The sequence below is a fragment of the Cololabis saira genome, chromosome 5, assembly GCF_033807715.1.
Source record: "Cololabis saira isolate AMF1-May2022 chromosome 5, fColSai1.1, whole genome shotgun sequence".
Lineage (NCBI taxonomy): Eukaryota > Metazoa > Chordata > Actinopteri > Beloniformes > Belonidae > Cololabis > Cololabis saira.
This window is the reverse complement of record NC_084591.1, coordinates 43,282,198-43,305,527: the sequence shown is the minus strand read 5'-3', so window position 1 is coordinate 43,305,527 and position 23,330 is coordinate 43,282,198. Positions and strand designations below refer to the sequence as shown.

At 38.3% G+C, this 23,330-nt stretch overlaps 1 protein-coding gene across 3 annotated transcripts in view; it reads left to right on the top strand.

The window, feature by feature from the left end:
- Window positions 1–23,330, top strand: part of cadps2 (Ca++-dependent secretion activator 2) — a 290,724-nt gene that overhangs the window by 178,459 nt on the left and 88,935 nt on the right. For all 3 annotated transcript variants that reach the window (XM_061722218.1, XM_061722219.1, XM_061722217.1), the window contains exons 16-18: window positions 7,911–8,034; window positions 10,082–10,182; window positions 20,123–20,279. In XM_061722218.1, coding sequence (XP_061578202.1) covers window positions 7,911–8,034; window positions 10,082–10,182; window positions 20,123–20,279 — 382 coding nt within the window. The remainder of the gene's footprint in view (window positions 1–7,910; window positions 8,035–10,081; window positions 10,183–20,122; window positions 20,280–23,330) is intronic.

Sequence of the window (23,330 nt, the reverse complement as noted above, 5' to 3'; positions counted from 1 at the left end):
AGTTTAAGAGCTGTTATTCTTAAAATTCTTATAAGGTACTTATCCTCAGTTTTAACTATCTCTTTTGGCATTTTCCCTAACAAAGCAAACTCATAATCGATATTTAAGTCCAACTTCAAAATACAACAGATTTCTTTACTAATACTTGACCAATACATTTTCAGAATAGGACAGGACCAGAAGATGTGACTGTAATTAGCATGGTTTTCACCACAATCCCGCCAACATTTTGATGCTACTGATTGCTGGAATTTAGCTTGTTGGACAGGTGTTAGAAAATATCTCATCTGAATCTTCCATGCATATTCTCGCCAGAACAGAGATGCAGTTGTTTTATGTGAGGATAAACTTATATCTTCCCAATCGGGTTCAGATATAATAAGATCGAGTTCTTCTTGCCAACTTATTTTTTGTCTCAATTCTTCTGGTTCGTCATCACTTTCTAAGATATTATATAATACCGATATATGATGTTTAACATTCACACTTTTATAGTTCTTAACTAAAAATTGAATCAAAGGATGAAAGTCTCTAATTGTTTTCTTCTGTATATCATTGTTTTCCAGATAACTTCTAACTTGTAAATAACCAAAGAAATGGGAGGATGGCAGACCATGTTCTTGTTGTAATAATGTAAATTCCACAATGCCCTTTTTATCTATTAACTGTCCGAATATACTCAATCCTTTTTTGCTCCAAATTTTAAATATACCCACTTCCTTGTTCGGTCTAAAGTCCGGATCTTTACTTATTTCTCTCAATAGTAACAGTTCATTTTGAATCTTTAGATCTCTTCTTACTTTATTCCAAGCAGTAAGTGTATTTTGAAACCATTTATTATCTATTTTTTGTTTTTTTGTTTTTGCTAAGAATGGAAGAAGTTTCCCCATCTCTCTACATTGAAACAGTTCTATAGACCTCCATTTTGCTTTTATATCATCATTTAGTAATGTTTGTAATGACTGTATTTGGGATGCATAAAAATAATTCTGCAAATTTGGGAGAGCCAGCCCCCCAAATCTTTTGGCCAATTTAAGTGTTTTCATTTTAACCCTCGGCTTTTTGCTGTTCCATATAAATTTAATTAACATTCGATCCCAACATCTAAACGTAACTGGACTAACATATAAGGGTAATGACTTAAATAGGAATAAAAATCTAGGGAGTATATTCATCCTGATAGTATCAATCTTTCCAAATAACGACAAAGGGACTAAACTCCACCTATTTAGATCCTGTTTGATTCTTATTTCAAGTTTATCATAGTTACACTTATATAATTGTTCTATATTCTTAGGTATTTCTATTCCTAAATATTTAATTTTCTCTCTATCCCATTTCCATGGGAATCCATTTTTTAACTCTATAGGAATGGGTTCTCCTAAGCTAATCGATTCACATTTTTGTATATTCAATTTATACCCAGATACTGCACTATAATCCTTAATATTAGTCATTAGAGCCGGAAGAGTTCTTTCTAATTTAGTTAAGTATAAAATAATGTCGTCTGCATACAATGCTAATTTATGGTGTGTACCTGCAATTTCTACCCCTTGTATTTCCTCATTCCTCCTGATACTAGCAGCTAGTGGTTCAATACATAAGGCAAAAATGAGTGGTGAGAGAGGGTCTCCCTGTCTCGTACCTCTTCTAAGTTCGAAGGAGCTTGATAGTGTTCCATTAGCTCTGACTTGTGCTTTAGATAGTCCATACATAGTCTGTAACCAAGAAATAAAAGTATCACTAAAACCAAAGCTTTGACAGGTCTCAAAAATAAAAGGCCAGGCCACTCTATCAAATGCTTTTTCTGCATCTAAGGTGAGTATGAGTGCCTGCTTTTCATTTTTATGTACTTGTTCTATTATATTCAATGTACGTCTAACATTATCTGATAATTGTCTATTTATAATAAACCCCGTCTGGTCTAAATTTATAATATCAGGTACAATTTTAGCTAATCTGTCGGCTATGATACTGCTTAGCAACTTTTGGTCCACATTTAATAAAGTTATAGGTCTGTATCCTTCACATTGTGATGGGTCCTTACCTTCCTTGTGTATAATTGTTATTATAGAGTTACACCATGTATCTGCCCATATTCCCTGTGTAAGTGCCCAGTTAAATGTTCTATGCAAGATAGGAGTAAGTTGGGTTTTGAATATTTTATAAAATTCTCCAGTAAAGCCATCGCTGCCTGGGCTCTTGTCTAACTTTAATCTTCCGATAACTTTGGATATCTCTTCCACAGTAATTGGTGCAGTGAGGCTTTGATTCTGTAAGTCTGTCACTTGTGGAAGATTCAAGCCTTGCAAATAATCTCTCGACTGATACCGAGTTTCTCCCTTGTCTGAACTATATAATTGTTTGTAATACTCAGCGAATTCTTCTACAATCTCCTGTTTACTTGTTAGCTTCTTATTTGTAACTTTATTCTTAATAAAGACAATATTAGATTTTGTCTGCTGTTTTTTCAATTTGTAAGAAAGTATCTTTAGTGATTTTACGCCTCCATCGTAATATTTTTGTTTAGTGAAAGTCAGGGCTCGTTCTACTCTCTCAGTTAACAGATCATCTAGTTCTTTTCTTATTTTCTTTAATTCTACCATTATAGAGGCACCCCCTGTTGCTTTATGATTTTTTTCTAATTCCTTTATCTTAAGTTCAAGATATTCAACTTTTCTCTCTCTTTCCTTTTTTTTCCAGGATGAAAAACAAATAATTTCCCCTCGAGTAACGGCTTTCAAACCTTCCCAGATAGTAATTGGGTTGGTCTCCCCTGTATCATTAATTTCCAGATAGTCTTGTATTACTGTTCTTATCTTCACTTTAAAATCTTCCAATTGCAGTAATGAGTTGTTAAGTCTCCACAATGTCCTGCTCTTTTCCCGTCCTATATCTATTAGTAGTGATATTAGAGCATGATCTGAGAGGGTGATCTGATGTATATTACAATTTTGTGCTCTAGACATTTCATTTTTGAAAATAAAAAAGTAATCTAGTCTTGAATAATTGTCATGAGATTTTGAATAAAAAGTGTAATCCCTCTCTGTAGGGTTAAGACTTCTCCAAACATCCACTATTCCAATTTCTTTTATAGCTCTTCTAAGTATCCTGGCGGCAGATTCAGAACTATGTAGTCTTTTACTCTGAGAATCCAAATTGGCGTCCATGATGAGATTAAAATCTCCTGCAACTACTGCTATTCCTTGGCTTTGAGAAACAATTATATCGACAACTTTTTTTACTAGATCTGGCCCTTCCTCTGGGGGGTTATATACATTTATCAAAGAAATCATTATATTATCAATCTTTCCAATCACCACCACGTATCTCCCTTCTTTATCGGAGATCACTTTATCTGCATGAAACACACACTGGGGCCATATTAGGATTGCTACACCTCTCCTTGATGATTTATGTGATGAATGGAAAACTTGCGCTGAAGTCAATTTTCCTAATTTTTCATGTTCAGTTTGGTTTAGATGGGTCTCCTGTAAAAATGATATGTCCCCTCCATCTTTTTTCAATTGATGTAATATCTTTTTTCGTTTGATGGGGTTTTTAAGACCATTTACATTGTATGAAGTTATTTTAAGGGGTTTCATAAATAACTGATAATTTCTGTACCATGTCTAGCACCCCCAGCTTAAAACTCCTATGTTTCTTTTTGACGGTTTTCCAATAAGTTTTATTACAATTTGAGTCAACCACCACGTGCAAAAATAATAAGACAAAAACAACTAAATCCCCTAACGGCTTCCATGAGTGGCAAACTCTACTAGTTTGCCGAAACGATGATTCCTTGTGTATTCTCAGGAATACTGGGCATCCTAAGGATACTGCCCATATTAATATGGGAAACACCATGCTGTGACTTAAGTTCATGAGTATTATCCCCTTTTTTACCCCCCACCCTGACCCCCCTGTTCACAATTGCGATATATATTTAAAAAATAAAATCAATAATTTCGTTATGTTTTCATTACTACAAAAGCCCTTTTTATACAAACATATATTTAATTCTTAGATTGTATGTATTGCAAAGAAAAGCAAAATATATATAATATATATGAAAAAGATTTTTGAAATAAAACAAAAATTAAATTAGGTTAAAGAAAGAAAAGGGGAAAAAAAAATCCATACAGAAGGCTATTTACTGTAACTTGTTTCATATACATTTCATTTAAAGCATTGATTTAGATATTTCCTCTCGGCCTTCTATTACCTATAGTCTACTTAACCAAACAGCACTGAATTTATGCCAAAACATAATAAAAATAGATAAACAGACAAAGTTAACAGCAACAACCTAATCCATGATCCCCTTTAGAAAATCAAGTACTCAATATTTTGAAGAGTCTAGATTATTGCCTTCTTTCAGGCTTTATATTAGCCTAATTCATCTAATCATTCAGTTTTACTTTATTTTTTTTTCCCCTTTATACTTTAAATAGAAGCCATCACAGGTTAGATCACTCGTGACAATGCTCTTATAGCCTACTAAAGTCATATTTACTCAAAACAAACGGACAACATACAAAAAACAAGACCAAAAGCAAAACAGTCCTTTAAGTGGGCTGCTTTTCCGAAGTCCCATACACAATTTATACTCTCAGTTGCACTTTAGAGTCTCACGTTCTTCAAAAGGAAAAAAAAAAAGAAAATAAATTAAAAAAAAAAAAAAAAAGGAGTGGGAAGCGTTTTGAATAGCCTTCTTATCTCAAGACCCACACGTATAAGGTAAAATGAAAAAAAAACCCTTTCCTTGCCATTTACTCGGGTCTCATCATTTAAAAAGAGAGAGAAAAAAAAAAAAGTCTTTAAATAGAGTTAGTGATCTTTGAGAAAGTTCCCAAAAAAAAAAAAAAAAAAAAAAAAGTCTTTAAATTGAGTTACTGATCTTTGAGAGAGTTCCATTAAAAAAAAAAAAAAAAGTCTTTAGATGGAGTTACTGATCTTTGAAAAAGTTCCATCAAAAAAAAAAAAAAAAGAAGAAGAAAAAGAAGAAACAGCAGTACCTCTTTCCAGGGTAGATTATTTACTCCTAATCATCTTCTCCATCCCGTCTCAATGACTGCGCCAAAGCCGTCACCTGGGCCACCAGCGCGGCCTCTCCCTCTCTGCGTCTGTCCGCTGTCATCCAGCCGTCTCTGCGCAGCAGCTCATCCAGGTCTGGTTCCTCCGGTACATCCATGCTGATACCTCGGGCCCGTAATCCCCTCGCTGCGGCCTGGAGATTGTCATAGACAACTGCGCCTTCTTGGCTGAAGACCTTCAGCTTTGCTGGATATATCAGATGGGACTTTATCTGTAGTTCATGCAACTTTTTACGCATTGGCTTGTACTTTGCTCTCTCTCTTTGGACCGCGGTGGAGTAATCCTGGTCAAAGAAGATTCTCGTTTCATCCACATAAATCTCCTTCCTCGCCCATGCTGAACTCAGAACTCGCTGGCGGGTATTGTAGTTTAGAAAGCGAATTATGAAGGATCTCGGTCTCATACCCACATTGTATTTCGGAGCCAAAGAGCGGTGCGCTCGGACAATTTGCAAGTCCTCCGCGATATTTAACTTTTCCTTTATCAACCTTTCGATGAATTTAATGGGGCTGTCACCTTCACTCCCCTCTTTAATTCCGTGTATTCTTATATTTTCTCTACGGCTTCGTCCTTCCAGATCTTCACATTTCTTTTTTATTTCTCTTTGAGATTGCAGCAGGTGGATCATCACCTTTGTCAGTCGCGTGTCTTTGTCCTCCATTTCTGTGATTCGAGTTTCCGCTTCGTCCAGCCTCTGTTCCACTTTACTCAAATCCGTTCTGATTTCTTTCATTTCTTCCCTCAATTCCACGAAATGTTTCCCAGTTTCGGTTCGGAACTGTTGGATTTCTTTTCGAGAGTCTTTGAGCTCTTGGAGGATTTTATCCAACATCTTATCTTCGTCTTTGTCCGTTTGGTCTGCCGCTTTGTTGCGGAGTCGAGTAGCCATAAAAGCTGCTGTTTTTCCTTAGGCTACTGATCTTGTCGGTTTTTTTTCTTTCTTTTGTTTCTTTTTTCTTTTTACTCACATTTAAGTTAAGTCTCGTATCGCTTAATCACTCTTGTAAAGCATACTTTGTTAAAGATGACGGGGGGTTAGAGCGGCGTTCAGAACGCGTCCATCAGCATGCGGTGCCTCACCGGAAGTCCACGTCGGCACCAAGGAAGCGTTTTTCACGGCGCAAAAAAACACTGTCATAAAAAGCCAGGAATGGAGTACTAGAGTGAAGTTTTTCTTGTTACACACTTTTAGACACATTTGAGGGATGTTGGCCAAGACTTTTAATAGTGTTAAAAGCATGTTAAAAATGATGTCACAATACCTTTAATAAGTCATTGGTATTATAGTAAGAAGAAATCTCTCTGATTTTCATCCCGAGCCTTTTCCTTGTTAGTGTATTTATTTGTTTACTTACCTTTTGTGCATTTATGTGAAGGCAAGGCAAGTTTATTGGTACAACACGTTTCATGTACAAAGTGCTTTCCATGAAAAGATTTTAAAAAAGAGTTTAAAAGCAGAAATTAAAGACAGAAATAGGTTAAAAAGAATAAAACAAATGAGATGCAAGACTTAAAGGTTATAGTGCATTGTGGGAGATTACTGAGATGCAGCAGTAATTAAAAAGGTTTTCAACCTTAATTTAAAGCAATTGAAAGGGTCAGCAGACCTGATGCATTCTGGGAGTTTGTCCCACAGGTGAAGAGCATAAAAGTTGAACGCTGCCTCACCATGTTTGGTTCTAACTCTGGTTACAGAAAGTAGGTGTGACCATGACGACCTGAGGGTTCTGGTTGGTTCATAATGGACCAGGAGATCAGAGATGTATTTTGGCTCTAGACCATTCAGAGATTTATAAACCAACAGGATTTTAACATATATTCTGTGATAAACAGAAAGTCGTGTGAAGATTTAAGAACCGAAGTTATATGGTCCACTCTCTTGGGAGCAACATTCTGAAACTAACTGCAGTTGTTTAATGGATTTTTAGGGAGACCTGAAAATAAGTCCCACTGAGACATCAGTCCTTTAATCTGCGTAATATTCTTTAGGTGATAATAGACTGACTTCACTACTGTCTTAATGAGGCTGTTAAAATTCAGATCTGAGTCCAGAACCACCCCTTTCATTTAACTAGAGAAGATTCTGGCACATCCATTCTTTAATTCGATCAATGCATTTGATCAATGTTTGAACTGAATTATAGTCTCCTGGGGAGATGATTACCGGTATATGGATTTGTGTGACATCTGCGCAGTTATGATGCACATTTTGTTTTTTTACATAATTTGAGCGAGTAGAAGCATATGGATGTTAAACAACAGAGGCCTCAGAACTGAACCTTGAGGAACTCCACAAATTGTTTTTTTTTTTTTTTTAATATATATATATATATTTGCAGTTTCCTAAAGACACAAAATAGTCCCTGTTTTTTTTTTAGATCGGACTCCAACCAGGCAAGTGCTGTGCCAGAAAGTCCCACCCAGTTCTTCAACCAGTCTATCAATGTGTTATGTTCGACTGTTGAAGACTGAATTGTTGTCACTATCTGTATCGGAATGCATGTCATTAAGAATCTTTACTCGAGCTGTCTCTTCTCTAAACTAAAAAACATAAATATCAAATTCTACATGTTTTCTAATTCTCTTAATTTTAGATTTTGATTGAGACTTTTGCTTCAGCTAGCATTCAATATGCTGACAAAGCACTTATATTACCACATTGAATATTGGTTAAATAATCGATAACAAATCAGAACTGTAAGCAGAATAGATCAGCATTTCTTGATCTGATAAACTTGCTGAATGCAGGCTCTGACCTTTCCAGGGACACCTATGTTTAGAACTTCTGAGAAATGATATCTTTGTGTTTTCAGGTTTTGATGAAAGACATCTCCTCACCTGTTTCTTCTGAGGACATGAAGAAACTGGTCCAAAGGTGTCTGGAAAAGGCAGCACAACTTAACTACAGTCAGTTGATGGATTATGCTCAGATCAAGGGTAAGTTTTCTTTTTATCAAAAGGTTACAGTTTAGATTTAATGTTATATAAATAATTCATGTAAAAAAAAATTAACAAAAATAGTGGAATTTTTTTTTAGTTTTGTTTTTAAATACTCAGAGGTACCAGCAACAACAGGCCAGAAGCCTATAAGCCTATAATATATATGAGAGGGATAGGTCGGGGGGCATCTGTGAACTGAGAGAAACACAGGAAAACACACAACGGGCACACAAGCCTTTGCAATCTGCAAGAGAGAAAGAAATAAACAGAAACGGGAACAAGCAGAAACACAAACAGCAACCATTCCAGGTCTCTAAAACTAAATCAGTACTAGCCTACTGCGATTATCTGCCCCTGAACTGTGAGGTGAGCGTGTAGGTGTGTGAGCAGGTGATGTGTGTGTGCAAGGTGAAAACAGGGCTTTACCTGAACTGCAACTACAGTGGAAGAGGGAGAGCACAAACACGCCACCCGAGACACCAGAAGCCGACAAGGAAGAAACCCGAACCCAGGCCACCAGCAGCCACACGGAGGACCAGAAGAGGGACAGGAGGAAACCCCCTACCAGGAAGCCCCGCCCCCCGCCAGTGGCGACAGAGGGAAGCCCCGGGTGGAGCCCCCATGTCCACGGGAGGAGGCAGCCAGGAAACCCACGGCGACAGACCAGGACCCAGCCAGGCACCAGCCACCTGGTATAGGCCGATCGCAGGGCCAAGAGGTCCACCACCTGTAGGCACCACTCCCATCTCCCCCTAGCAATATTAAGTAAAACAAATTATATCTTCTGTCAAAGAGCACAGTTTTTGATGTATAACTCACTCATAGTTCCATACATGACTTATTGTGTTGGAGGTTTGGGGTAACACCTATAAAACAAATATAAACCCTATTTTCTTATAACAGAAAAGAGCTTTAAGGATAATTAATAGATCTGACTATTATGAACCAACAAATAATCTCTTTATTAAATATAATACTCCATGATTCCATGATATAGTAGAGCAGAAAACTGTTCTATTTGCCTTTTAAAGCCCAGCAGAAACTGCTTCCAAACTGCATTCAGGATTTGTTCCAAATTAAAGAAACCCGCTATGACCTGAGGGGGAAACTCATGTTTGAGACGACGACAGCAAGAATAAATATTAAAAAGAGATGTACATCAATTAAGGCAAGAGAAATATGGAATAGTTGTGACAACGACCTAAAAATGTGCAGTTCTATCTACAAGTTTAAGGAAATGTTTAAAGAAAATATTTTAAATAAATATAAAACACTATAACTATAAAGTATATTATCAAAAACATTCTAGAATGTGAAACGTCAATTTTATATTTTGTCTTATTTATTTTTGTCTTCTTTATGCATTATTTGTTTCCTCGAAGTAATACTAATGTTTCAGATTTAAGCTGATCACAAGACAAAAAGGGTCGGCACTATAAGCTACGGCTTCAGCCTACACCTTTTCGGCAAAAGCAATGTTTATTTTACTTTTTTCATTTTGTTTTGTAAAATAACTTGTACTTGTCGAAATAAAGACCATTCATTCATTCATTCATTCATTCATTCATTCATTCATCCCCCTGCAGCGTAGCTCTATAGCAGCATATCTAGGATGAAGCTCTGTTTAAGACCAGCTGCTTTAGTCTTTAGGCTGCAGGTATGACTACTGGCCCTAACACACTAGAGTTCACACTAACTAGAGGTTTTACTAAACACTAACGTTTTAAGTTTGGTTTTAAAGATGGAGGTGGTGTCAGCCTCCTTAACCCAAATTAGAAGTTGGTTCCATGGTAATGGTGCCTTTCAGTTTTTCACATTATTGTGCTGGAATTTCAGCCCACTCTTCTTTACAACAGCTTTAGTTCATAGACGTCTGCAGATGTTATGTATTTAAAGCTCCAAAAATACATTTTGGCCTTCTAGGAACTACAAGTAAACTTGCACTCTGAGAGCGTAGCAAGTATGAGGAAAGGTCATGTTTGAAAGTCAGTTTTCAAGAAACAAATCAGTATTGTACATATTTCTCCTCTCTTCTAACTTTTAGTTGACCCTCAAGACACACCAGAAAAAAGACTGGAGGACATGATGAGGTTGGGAGAGCTCTGCATTGAAGTCCTGCAGCAGAACGATGAACACCACTCTGAGGTATTCTTTTCAGCTTTTGAGTTATCAGTAGGCAGGTTAATATTTATTTATTTTATTCATCAGGTAAGACAGATTGTCTTTTACAGCTTTAACTATATGTCTGCCACTAAGAGAAAAAACTGTCATTTTCATTCCAGTTTATTTTGATTTACTTTTTGAGGAATTAATCTTATAAATAAACATCTAAATCTTCAGACAAATTCAAACTCAAGCAACTCATTCAAGCAACAAAATCCTATGTTGTACAGGCTGAAATGAGCGGGTCATTGCTATTATTTGTACATTTATTCATAATTTAACCCTAAATGTTTGGGAGCATTCAGTTTAATCGCAGTAAAAAAAAAAAACACTAACATTAAAAGAAATAACATTTTGGTATTCTTTTTACCCTTGTATTATTTTATTGTCACGTTGTTCTTGTTCTGACAGAAAGTCTGCTTTGTGACTCCCTGGCCTCCAATCTGAAAGTGTTTTGGATTTCTAACAAGAACAGTTTACCTTTGGAAAAAAAAAAATCCTTTTGAGTTTCTTTACGGCAGAAACTTAGTTGTTTTTTTCTTTTTTTTTAAAAGTGAACCCAGCACGAGTCACTTGATCATTTCATTTACATGCTTGATCACTTTCCGCAGCTCTACCCGGTTTCTTCCTTCACTTCAGTTGGCAGCAATCACACTAAAGTGGTAGATGACACGGCAAGTGGTGGTGTTGCATTACTTCCACCGCAGAGACACGATGAAAACAACGCCCACGGCCCATATGCGTAGAGTTTGGTGCCAAGGTGTAAAACTGATCAATCATAGGTGTTGAGATGTGGCATTTGTTTCGGCCTTAAGTGGCAGCTCGACACTCAGGCATCTGTTTCTACAGTATTAATAACATACCGAGCTCTGCCGCTGCCATGGCGACCAGCAGATCTCTGCTCCGAGCTTCCGATGTGATGTTAACTACAAATTAAAAGATTTTTTTAGAGCTCTGCCACAATCTGTTCAAGCTTAAATGTGGAAATGTTATTGTAAACAGCGTGCTCATTGTATTTTTGATATTCCCAACATTTCCTTCATTTTTTTTTTTTATGTATCTATGTTTTTTTTGAGTCAGCAATGTATAAAATAGGGAATGAACCCCGCAGCTTTTATCTACAGAAGGTTACGTCTAACGTTACTTCACATCAGGGACCAGACTGCGAGACAGAGTTGCACCAGTTCTAGGAAGACCCATGCCTCCAAAACAGATACAAACACATTCTTAGTAAAATATCAATTAAGGCTAAACTTGTATTTTGATCTCACTGTCATTTTACATTTCTTCTTTTTTTCTCCTTCCATGGAAAGGGAAGAGAGGTAAGCTGGTTGTTTGGTTTCTGTCATCCTCCTTTCGCATAGTTGGTCTCTCTGTGTGTCATGGTGAATGGATGTTTAAACTATTTCCACCATGTAAAGACCTAGATGACTTTAGTTTTACATTGATTCTTTATTTCATTTAATTTTTGTTATTTATTGGTTATAATAATCATTTTTTGTAATGGAGCTCATATCCTTTGCTCATCCTCAGAAAGCCAAAAAAAGAAATAAAACACACAGCCCTCTTTACTCAAATGTTAACCTTTGGCTTGGAATTGACAGTCAGTCAATTCAGGTGGGTTTTAGAAGATTCAGGAGATATTTGAGCTATGTACAAAGAGAGGTTAAGTTTAGAAGTTGATAAACGTTTTATTTGAAATCCCTACAAGATATACATTTTTAAATGAGCAGACTACATTTGGGGAGAGTCGTCGTTTTACAAATAAATCCAATCAGGCAGCGCATGTAAGCATTCTGCTTCTGCTCCTTTTGTGAGACCTGAGCTTGGAACAAAACAGCTGAAAAGTAACCACAACACTTCCACTCCCAATGGGGCCTACAGGTAAGAGAACCTTTACCCTCGTTAGGAATTGAAAGGGAAAGTAGGAGTCAGGTGCTGGCAATCAAATTCACTTGATTAACTAATCAACGGTACGTGTGAGCATCTATATAAAAGCAGAAGATTTGCTGTGTTCTGAGTCATTCACATGTGAATGACTACAATGCCAAGGAGGAAAGACATCGGCATTGAACTCAGAGAAGCTGCCCACCAATCTGGGCAGAGTCACAAAACCATTTCCAAACTATTTGGAGTCTGTAGCAAGCTCGTTGCCACTGGGGCCGGCCGACAGGACAGAGGACACAGGGTTTAGTGTAGGAACTCTTTATTCAATCACACAGCCACACGTGCACCAGCAGAACCTTCTCCCAGCAGACCTCTTGCAGGGTGGAGAGGCCGATTGAGCACAGGTGTGCCCAATCGGCTGAGTGGCTGCTCCTCCACCCTGCCACAGAGTCCATTAGAACTATTGAGAAATGAGAAATGTTTGAGATGATCCTTGATCCTCCTAGGAAGGAACACAGATGCAAGTTTACCCCCCAAACCTGGCTGTTCAATCCCCAGACAACTTGTTAAAAAGATTAAAAATAAAAAAACAACCACATTCTACGGTGGTTACCATGTTAAATGTGAAAGTTCATTACTATGCATTTAGAAAGAGACCAAACGATATGGCATGTTTGGAAGTGTTGCCAGGAGAAAGCTTACACTGCAAAAACTCAAAATCTTACCAAGAATATTTGTTTATTTCTAGTTAAAATGTCTCATTTTTAGTCAAACAAATCTCATTACACCTAAAACAAGTGTCATTACCAGAAAAATAACTTGTTATTTGACAATTTTCACCTGTTTCAAGTAGATTTTCACTTAAAAAAAGTAGAAAAATCTGCCAGTGGAACAAGATTTTTTTGCTTGTAATGAGAAGATAAATCTGGTCCCACTGGCAGGTACTGTATGGATTTACATTGTGCATCTTGTTCTGCATTCTTAACAGTCTCCCCGCTTCTTCACTTCCTGTATCAATAACGTTGGTTGCTTAGCAACAAGCTGAGAACGGCCAATGAGCTTCAGCAGCAGCTGAAGAACAGGAGCCTTTGATGAATCGTTCATTACAGTCCTCAAATATAATAACCAATGGTAGCATGTCGGTTTATAACAATCTTTTTGCCCAGAAGAAAAAAGGGCGAAGACAACCATAACTATTTTCTTCTCTTGAAAAAACACAGCTACACTGCAGGGTTTAGGATAAAATGAGGCTACAGCGCGAGTCGGGATGCAGCAGCATCAGAAGAGCAGTGAAATACGTGCGAGATACGTACGTGCTACATACATGCGTACATACGTGCGTGCTGATCTCCGCAATTTGAAGCCTTCTATAATAATTGTAAAAAGAATTTCAATTATCACGGGTTCTTTTTGGAACATAACCCCTGCGAAAAACCAGGGATTTCTGTAATTCCACGTTGAGAAACTCGCCTTCTCTTGGCTCATGACCGTCATGTTTTTGAACGCCCACTACGTTTCCTCCGGTCTCCGCGTGTGGGGAAAAAAAGCTTCACTGTAGCTGCAGAAATAACGGAGTACCGCACCGTTTGGTAGCGGTAATTGCGTGACTGAATTTAAAAAGTAATGCGTTAGAGTATTAGTTACCGCAAAACTAACGGCGTTACTGTAACGCGTTACTAAATAACGTTAGTCCCAACACTGGTCTCCACACCCGCTGTGTCTCCAAACATCCGCAAATACAACGTTCATTAATGCAATAGTGAAAACGGTCAAGCAGCTTTATAAACTTCAGAATATTTTTTTGAGTTGAAGGATTCTGTTTTACTAGTCAGGAGGATACAACGTGGTCCTATATGCTGAATGATCGTTAAGTTCATTTCTCCTGTCGTCCATCTTTCACATTTAGTAAAAACAATACATTTCCTCATTGTTCTCTTACCAAGACTACTTCTTATTTAGTTGCAGTCATGTTTTCATCATGAAGAAGGGTCATTGAATTATATTTATCATCTTAATTTTTCATTGTAACGCACAGCAGGGAATTAGTGCGTTAGGCAGCAGTGCTGCGTGTGAAAATGCGCTGATAGTGATCGGTGATCGATTTGCCTGGCATCGATTGATTTGGTTTCAGAACCGGACAGCTCCTCCAAAGAGCTTCTGAAAGAGCGAAACTAAAGGACGGTGTTAAGAAGTCATCTGGGAAACACCCGTATCTTAGGGTACCTTCTTAGTTGAAACCTTCTTTGAACCTCTCTTAAATCCTTAAGAGAGGTTGGATCTGGGAAACCCGGCCATTACCAGAAAAATAACTTGTTGTTTGACAATTTTCACCTGTTTCAAGTAAATTTTCACTTAAAATAAGTAGAAAAAATCTGCCAATGGAACAAGATTTTTTTGCTTGTAATGAGAAGATAAATCTTGTGTGCTCACATTCATTCTCAAAGTTGACCTCCTTTCTTTCTTCCATTTATTTCTTGGCTTTGAAAACTGCCAGTGTCTCTGATGGAACAATCCACTTCACCTTTGAAAGTATTCAGTAATTAGACTTTCAAACATTTGTTGACACATCATTAATTGAAGGGAGAATTTAGAGCAATGGATGTCCTTGGGAGGGACAATAAGCACATCAGCCCTTTACAGCGCAAACACTCTTCTACTTGTGAAACAAAGAAACCTTTTCTTTAGTAGAAGCACAACACCTTTTTTTAAGTTAATCACTTCTTCCAAATCTCTTTTTTCTTTATCAATTTTCTGTTTTGCTCACTCAGTGGTTTACATTTTTTCTTTTTTCTTTTTTCACTTCTCTTCATCACTTTATTTAATTTCCTGCTTTTCTTTATCTTACCTCCCTCTCTTTCTTCTCTTCTACATTTTTGTTGTGCCTCTGCATTCCTACTTGATTATCTAATACCAGCATCGCCAGACCATAAGAAAAATGCAGTCAGATTTTTTAAAGCTGGGGATTGCTCACCACAATTTTTGTTTTTTCCAGATATCAAACCAAATATTGCTCAGCATTTATGACAACATTATACAGTTACACTATTAAACTTACTTATTTTATTCTGCGTGTAAAGTACCATGTATTACATTTGTATTGTATGATTTGGTGCTATATAAATAAATAAAGTTTGAGTAAGTTTGAGTTTACACAAGTCAATCATGAGCATTTCTACAATAGAGCTCATATCACCGCTCTCACTTTTCTCGATATGAAACAGTCACATCTAGGGCTGAACGATTAATTGCATTTGGGATATTATCGCGATGTGATAAAACGAGATTTTCTAACCGCGAAGGCTGCGATTTGACCAGTCATGTGATCTGGTCACGTGATGTGCGAGTGAGCAGAGCGGTGCAGCGTAACTTATCTACCATGGTCTCGGCGTTAGGGCTCGGCCAGGCGGGGCTTTATGAATATATGGGCTTTATATATTTATTAAATATATGAGCGCGGAGTCGGCGTGGCGAGGAGCTGCGCGCGGCGACGAGCCGGGCGTGCATCGGCGGACAGTGAAGTCTGAATTATGGTTCTGCGTTAAATCGACGCAGAGTGTGCGTGTCGCCGCGTTCCCTACGCCGTAGGCTCTGCGTTGGTGTAACGCGGAACCATAAATCAGCCTTGAGTCCGGCTGTGAGCCTGAACCTGCAGCCCGTCAGCTCATCAGGAGGTTTAAGAGCGGGGCTGCCAGTTGTTCATTGCTGGTTCTTTTTGTTAACTCTTTGTTGAGCTTTGTTGGTTTGTTTTGTTAGTTTGCTGGTGGTTTTTTTCTTCCTGTGATTTTTGAGTTATTTGTGAAGAAATTCTGAGTTCCCGGTGAGGAAGGGTTTTTTTGTTCCCTGTGGAAGTTTTTCTGTGTTTTTCTATTAAACTACACCTCGTTTTGGCTAAAGTTTAACCTGGTTTGGTGTCGTGCGATTGGGTTCAGAGAACGACCCATAACACTCGTGTATACAGACGTGTGTAGACGTGTTAAAGAGGTAAAGCCACAGATTTGTTTGCTTTATTGTTGTAATCTGTGCTTTAAATAAATCTGACATTGTTTATTATAAAACAGAATGATTTATTGCTTGTGTAGTTGAAAAATAATCGCATATTAAATCACAATCGCAATATTGAGGAAAAAAATCGCAATTAGATTATTTTCAAAAATCGTTCAGCCCTAGTCACATCTGTGAGTTTTATTTTAATCATTTCTATACATAAAATCTAATGAGAACCACATTTTGACCTAATACCGGGGCAGCTTTAGTTAACACTTCATGTTAAGATAGTTGCATTTATACATGCCAAGAATCTGAATCAATTTGTAGAGATTGGCCTTCCATTTGGCATTAAAGTTTCTATTTTCCTCCTTGTCAGTGTAAAAAAAGATGGAATGGATGTACTTAGATGCAGGTTCAGTTGCTACGTCTGTGTTTCGTGTATTTCAAAGTGTTGATGAGTAAAATGTGATTAAGATGTATGAGCTGTTAAAAGCTGCTCGTGTCCAAGTGAACAGACAGAAATGTACCTGCTCTGACTGTTGGATGAATTTAAACCAAAAAAAGAGGTCAGGAAAGGCCACGGGTGTTTCTGTGAAAGTACCTGCCTTTTCACTCTGTCTAGAGAGCATCAAGGCTGTGTGACTCCTCGGTGGACCGAGGTCCATCTGCTCGCGTGACCCGCGCTATTAATGGCTGAAGGACCTCGGAGAGAAAAGTGCAACCAGCTTCGAAGCATGTGCTGATATACTGATGCCAGTATTTGTGTTCAATGGAAGAGGAAGCAGAAAAGGGGTGAGGGGGAGAAGAGAAATTACACGGCGGTGCCTCATACTTGTGGCCTTGAAGGCTGAATCATCCGACATTTCAAATGCGTCTTTTCAGTTTCCTGCTACTGTCAACAAACAGCATTGACGTTTCTTCTGCACTTCAAACTGTCTTTTCAATACATCAATTTCAATAACGGCTGCTAGTAAATAGTTGTTGAAATGCAGAAGTAAAGGAAAAAAAGATGATTAGATGTAACAAGAGGCACATGAAAGTATAGTCAGGAATATAACTGCCAATTTGAATGAATAGATTCAGGTTTTCTGATCAAGGAAACATATTAAAAAAAATTAAGAAGGGAGAATAATGATTAAAATGGATAAAAGGATAGAGAATGGGAATAAAAAAAATGATAAGTCTCTGATAAAAGTATATATATATATATATATATATATATATATATATATATATATATATATATATATATATATATATATATATATATATATATATATATATATATATATATTACTTTCAGGCTTTTCACCACAGAAAATCTTTTAATCAAAATCATCAGACTGACATTGGCTGCGTTTCCCAGATTCGATAGTTAAGGACTTAAGGACTTAAGAAGGCTAAAAAGGAGCGCTAAGATAGGGGTGTTTTTCCCAGACGCGTTCTTCAGTGCCTTCTTAAGATCCTGCCAAAGAAGCTTCTTAAGAAGCTCTTAGTGGGAGCTGTCCACCGCCGTGGTGCTGGAACTAAATCGATCAATGCCAGGCAAATCGATTACCAACCACTTTATCAGTGCATAAATCACACACAACGCCCTATGGTCGCCACTGAACCTCTCCTCCTGTGGTGTTGCTGGGATAGTTATCGGTGTCATGAGGTAACTCCGGAGAGGTTAGCCACCGTCCCCGAGGAAGAACCCACCTCTGCCAGCTTTCTGCCCCACAGCTGAGTCGGCCCACACAAAGCTGTCGTGTGGGCCTCCTGGCCACCGGGCAACGATGTCTGTGATGAGGCCATCGCGGACCACTGCCACCTGAGTGATGATGGCTGCGTAATGTTTCCTCCCAATCCAGCACGGATCCACCAGAGAGGGATTGTGGATTGGATCAGTGTGCCATCCACGACACCAATCACCCAGATGATCCCAGCCATGGTATGAAATCCATGGTGGAACTGGCGGACCCTCGTCCCGTTTGGTGGGCATTCTGATGTGTGTCCGGGCCTGGCAGAGGAGGAGCTGTGTCAGGGCTACCACACTCAGTACGTTTACATGCAGCAAAGAGATCGGATTTCTGATCGTATCAGATAAAGACATCCAGGAGACCCAATCACTTGTCTGAGTTTACATGCTGTTCAGAGAATGGGATAAATGTCCAGAGCATGGCTGACTCTGTGACGCTATGTGGCGCTGTAACCATGGTAACCATTTCAACAAAGAGCCACTTCCGGTTGACGGTTGTTTTGTTTGGCGCCAATGTACGCCTTCCGTATATTTTTCCACTTTATTTTGATCTGCTCCAGTGTCCTGATGTAGCTTCTGCCATCTCTTTCGCAATCTTTTTAAAGGTGTTTAAACAACTTTCACTTCCGGGTGAATGCCCCAGAGGAAATTCTTGAGCATGCGCAGACTGCAATATCCGATGTCTCCGTATACATGGCGTTAAAATTCTATGCTATCCGATCATTAAATGTCCGAAATAGGTCCGAAATAGGTCTTAAATAGATCGGATTGAGGTGTTTACATGCAGTTTCCGTCCGAACAATGTCTTATACGATCAGAAATCCGATTGAACTGCTGCATGTAAACGTACTGACTCAGTGAAACCAAAGCCTTGCTGGGGCTGGTGCCGTCCCCCACCACCTCCAGGAAGCTCCCCGCTGCGTAAAAACACTCAATGTGTGCTGACACTAGCGTGATGAGGCATTGGATCTGATTGGAAGCATTGGGGAAGCCGGTGCTTGGACTGGGCAGCACGGTCTGACAGCACGTTAAGTGGGGAGAATTCCTGACGCACATAGGCATTCATGTAAACCATCTGGCTTTGCGCACGGCGACGCTGTTGGTTGGCAGCGAGAATATGCTGTATTGCAACCATTGTGTCACACACGTGGACTTCAGCAACGCCTTTATATAGACTAGTAGGTGGAGCCTCTCTTGATGAGGCTCCGGCAGAGTTCAATTACACTTGTCAGTTTCCCTGATATCTGAAGTAGCACAGGGGTTGTCGATCTTTTTATAGATACTGTAAACTTATGCAGATGCCGAATGTGTGTGAAAACGTAATGAGTGACAGTAATTAGGATTCATTTTATTTATGTAGCTACAGGAGCACATGGGCAACTCTTGATTTTTATATTGCTATTTTTCTTGCGTTTGGTCGCTAAGAGGGCTGTTAAGAGTGGGTCGAGCGATCTTACGTTTTCTTCTTAGTGAAAGATCTTCTTAAGCTAAGAACGACTCTGGGAAATACGTCCTTCTTTTCTCTCTTAAGCTCCTAAAAGGCTCTTAGCGCTTAAGAGCTTCTTACGAATCTGGGAAACATGGCCATTAAAGGGTCTATCTTCCTTCTGGTTAATGTCAAGAAACTTTTCATTCAACTGACAGGACTTCAACAAATGAACACCTCAAAATCTGCACATCCTTTCTGAAAGAGCAGAATATGATTTCTTGCCTGTGTTGTTCTCTTGGATGTAAGTCGCTTTGGATAAAAGCATCTGGTAAATGACAGCAGTAGTAGAAACATATCTTGTTTTATAATGTAACAGCACTATGGTCATGGGTTGGTCATGTTTACCATGATTTAATCTTTGCTAAAGATTATAATAGGCAATTGTTTGTAGATGCAATAACTGTAATCACTGCTGGAAGAGGTTACCACCCAGCAGTCCTGCCCCAAGATCCACTTTTTTTTTTAATACTTAATTGTTTTCAAGTTTTTAAATACATGCCTTAAAGTGAGCAATGACGTAACTGAGATGGCGTTAAAAAAAATACCCCAGTGGTCAATACGGGTATGTTTGACAGATATAGGAGGTAAAAAAAAAAAACATCCCAAGATCCACTTTGATGTTTTTATTTGCTTTATTATACATTTGTTTCTGTGGAGATTTCTTCATCATCCACATTTTATTTTCCCAAATAAGTTAGAAAGCAATAATACTGCAGTTTAGTGGGTTTCGTAACGTGAGAGTCATTTATTTGAACGCAAACACTATAACATGTCTTCTCTGATTCAACTGGTCTAATGTGTCTTTCCATTTCTGTCAGGCTTTTTCGTGGTGGCCAGAGCTCATGGCTGAACATGCTGAGACGTTTCTGTCTCTGTACAGAGCCGACATGGATGCCGCTCTGCAGGTCCAGTCTGTTGACTCTTGGAACAGCTTCCCGCTATTTCAGCTCCTCAACAACTTCCTTGAGACTGACTGTAAGTCTGCTATGAGTTCTGACATGTTGCTTGAAATAGAACAACTGCTTTTGGAAGATGTTCATCCATTAAAAAAAAGAAGGTAAAAAAGGCTCAGGGATTTTTCCATTGCACTTGTTCCTGATCAGGGTCAGAGTTGGGGTTTATCCTGTGCAGTTGGCCATTCCGTCACAGTCACAATGAGAAACAAGACAAAAAATCTACGCCCACTCTCCTACTGACACTTCACAGTCAACGATCAGTCTTACAGTACGTGCTTGTTTTTTGGGCTGCAAGAAAATCCAGGCACAAATTTTCAGATCAGGTGCAGAAAATAACAAAGTCAGTAGATAAAGTAGATTAGGACCCAAGCGCAGGAGAGACGCAGGGAGACAGGAGTTCCAAAAAGGTGATTTATTTATGCCGAAAACAAACCAAAAGTGTTGCAGAGCAGGGTTGACAAAAAAAACACAAGAGCCAAAATCCAAAAACCTGATGGGACACACGGAGTGTGCAAACTAGGGTTGTCCCGATCAGGATTTTTTAGCTCCCGATCACTTGAGTTTGAGTATCTGCCGATCCCGATTTTTCCCGATCCGATCACTTTTTTTGGCTCCCGATACCGGTACATTTCCGATACTTTTTCCCGATCAGATACATTTTGGCAATGAATTAAAAAAAAGAAAAAGAGGACTTAAACTAAATTATCCCAAGTTTCTTTTCTTGTCCATTGGAGAACAACATGGGCATTTATTTCAACAAAGCTTATCAGCTCTGGTGACACAAAATGTAAAAACATGAAAGTGCAATCTAAAACAAAAAGTGCAAAATAGTGCAATAACAAAAATAAATACATTTAACTTCAAAAGAGGTAGTTGAATGACATCCAGTCAAACTCACAAACACAAGAAAATTAAAATACTTTTTGGCTTAACCTTAGTGCAACATTCTGAATGGCATGACATGAATAGCAGCAGCTTAATGAACATGAACAGATATAAACACACAATTCAAAATTCAAACATGTAAACCATGTTAGTTTCGCTGGCCGGAAGTGACGTTAAATGCAACGATATATAAAACGATTGAATATATATTAAAAACATTAATAACTAGGTATGTCCCGATACTTTTTTGGCCGATACCGATGTTTAGAAAATGCTGTGATCGGGACCGATCGATCGGGCGGCCCACACAGAAGGGTCGACGGGACAAAGGTGCAGACAATTGGGTCAGATGGGAACCAGGGAAGTCAAGACAGAACTGAAACACAGACATGGGTTTTAGAATAAAACAGGAACTGACCAAACCGTGACAGTCACACAATCACGAGGGTGAAAATTCAGAACCAAAAATCACAATTATGGTTGTTTTTTATATCTGTCAAACCTGACAGGTTGGATTAATTGAGGCAAAAAAGTCACAAATTTAAAAAATCAGTTGGTAACTGTCTCATATCCCAGTTGACTGACAAGCTTTGCAGGATGAAGCTTTTTTCCATTTCCATCATGAAATTCTAGTCTGATAGACATCCAAACTGTATGTTTGACTAATAGACTAAAAAAGTGTCCAACCCTCCAAATTGCAGTGGTGCGTTTGCTGCTGAGCAGTTGAACGTCAGCAGCCCCTGTCACTGGTGACTGTGGAAATGTGTTTGTTTTATTCGTCCATTCATCTTCATACTGTATATATCAGGTATCATCTTCTGGCTCAAATATATTCAGGGTTGAGTACTGAGTCCTTGCTTATTTATTTTTAGGTGTTCATGTTGGTATATAGTTAGCTTTGCTGGATATGAATAACATTTTATTCAATGTACATTTTCCAGATCGGGAGCAAACAATGATTCCTGTTTCTGTCCAGTAGTAGTGTGTATTTTTTAATTTCAAGACGTATATTTTCTGTCTTGCCTCCTTGATCTACATGTACTGTATGTTTCTCTTTTACAGTCTTTTACAGTCTTCGCATGTTGTTTAGTCATGTTTGTTTGTTTCCCATCAGTCTGCCAGGTACAGCAGCGTATTAACTTGGGCCTGTATGCATACATCTTGGATTTGCTTATTTTTATTTTTAGAAATTCAAATAAAGTACAATATTTTGCCCTCATTTTTTGTTATTACAATTTTTTTCCCCTTCTTGACCTGTAAATGAATATTTTTTATCGCTGATTTTTTTTAATGTATGTTTCACAACTGCTGGAAAGTTGGAAGTTTAATGGAAAGGCAGATATGCTTTACAACCCATGGCAATCACCGTATATGCTTTGGGATGTTTCTGCAGACAGACAAACTGGGTTGATGACATCACATGCATCAGGCGAGTCTTCTCAGTAGCTCGTTTGAGCAGAAACAAAGCTGGAGATTATTAGATTATTGCAACAACTATCAGAGCTAGTTTTCTCTGAAGATTCATCAAAGACTTGACTATTACAGCTCACCCCTAAAAACTGTTTGCAACTCTGACTCCATATGTATTGCTATATGGTTTTTAAAGTAAGATCCAGAAAGCTCAACATATTCAGATTTTTTGTTGTGATCTAAGTGGCTCTGACACCCACAAACTGGTCTCACTGGCTGCAATCCAGGTTTGCTTCCTTCTGACTTCATCTGGTTTTTGTTTATCTCCTTAATTTTTTGGCCCCTGAAGCTGCATCTTTTTGAGAAAATGCTCCTCTAGGACCCTACTTGGTTTGCTAATTAACACTGGTAACATTAGAGCAAACAAGTGTTTTTAAAAGAGGAGGTCAATAGCATGTTATATTCTGCAGAAAGATAATTAACACAAGTAGGGAGACGAGGGAAAAATCAGCTGCCTGTCGTCTTTGTGTCTCCATGTCAGTCTTTTATATAAAGTAGCGGCTGGATATACATGTGAACAGTGTTTACTGATTTAATTTCGTTCTCAGTTGTATGATTTCCTCTTAACCTCTAATGGATTAATGATATCAAGAAAAATGTTTTGTGGGAAGCAGAAAAATCAACAGTCTAAACACCAGAAAATGAACAGACTTCACAGCATTGAAAATAAAACTCGGTTAGATTTCTTGATTGTCTTTGTGAATGTAAATATAAC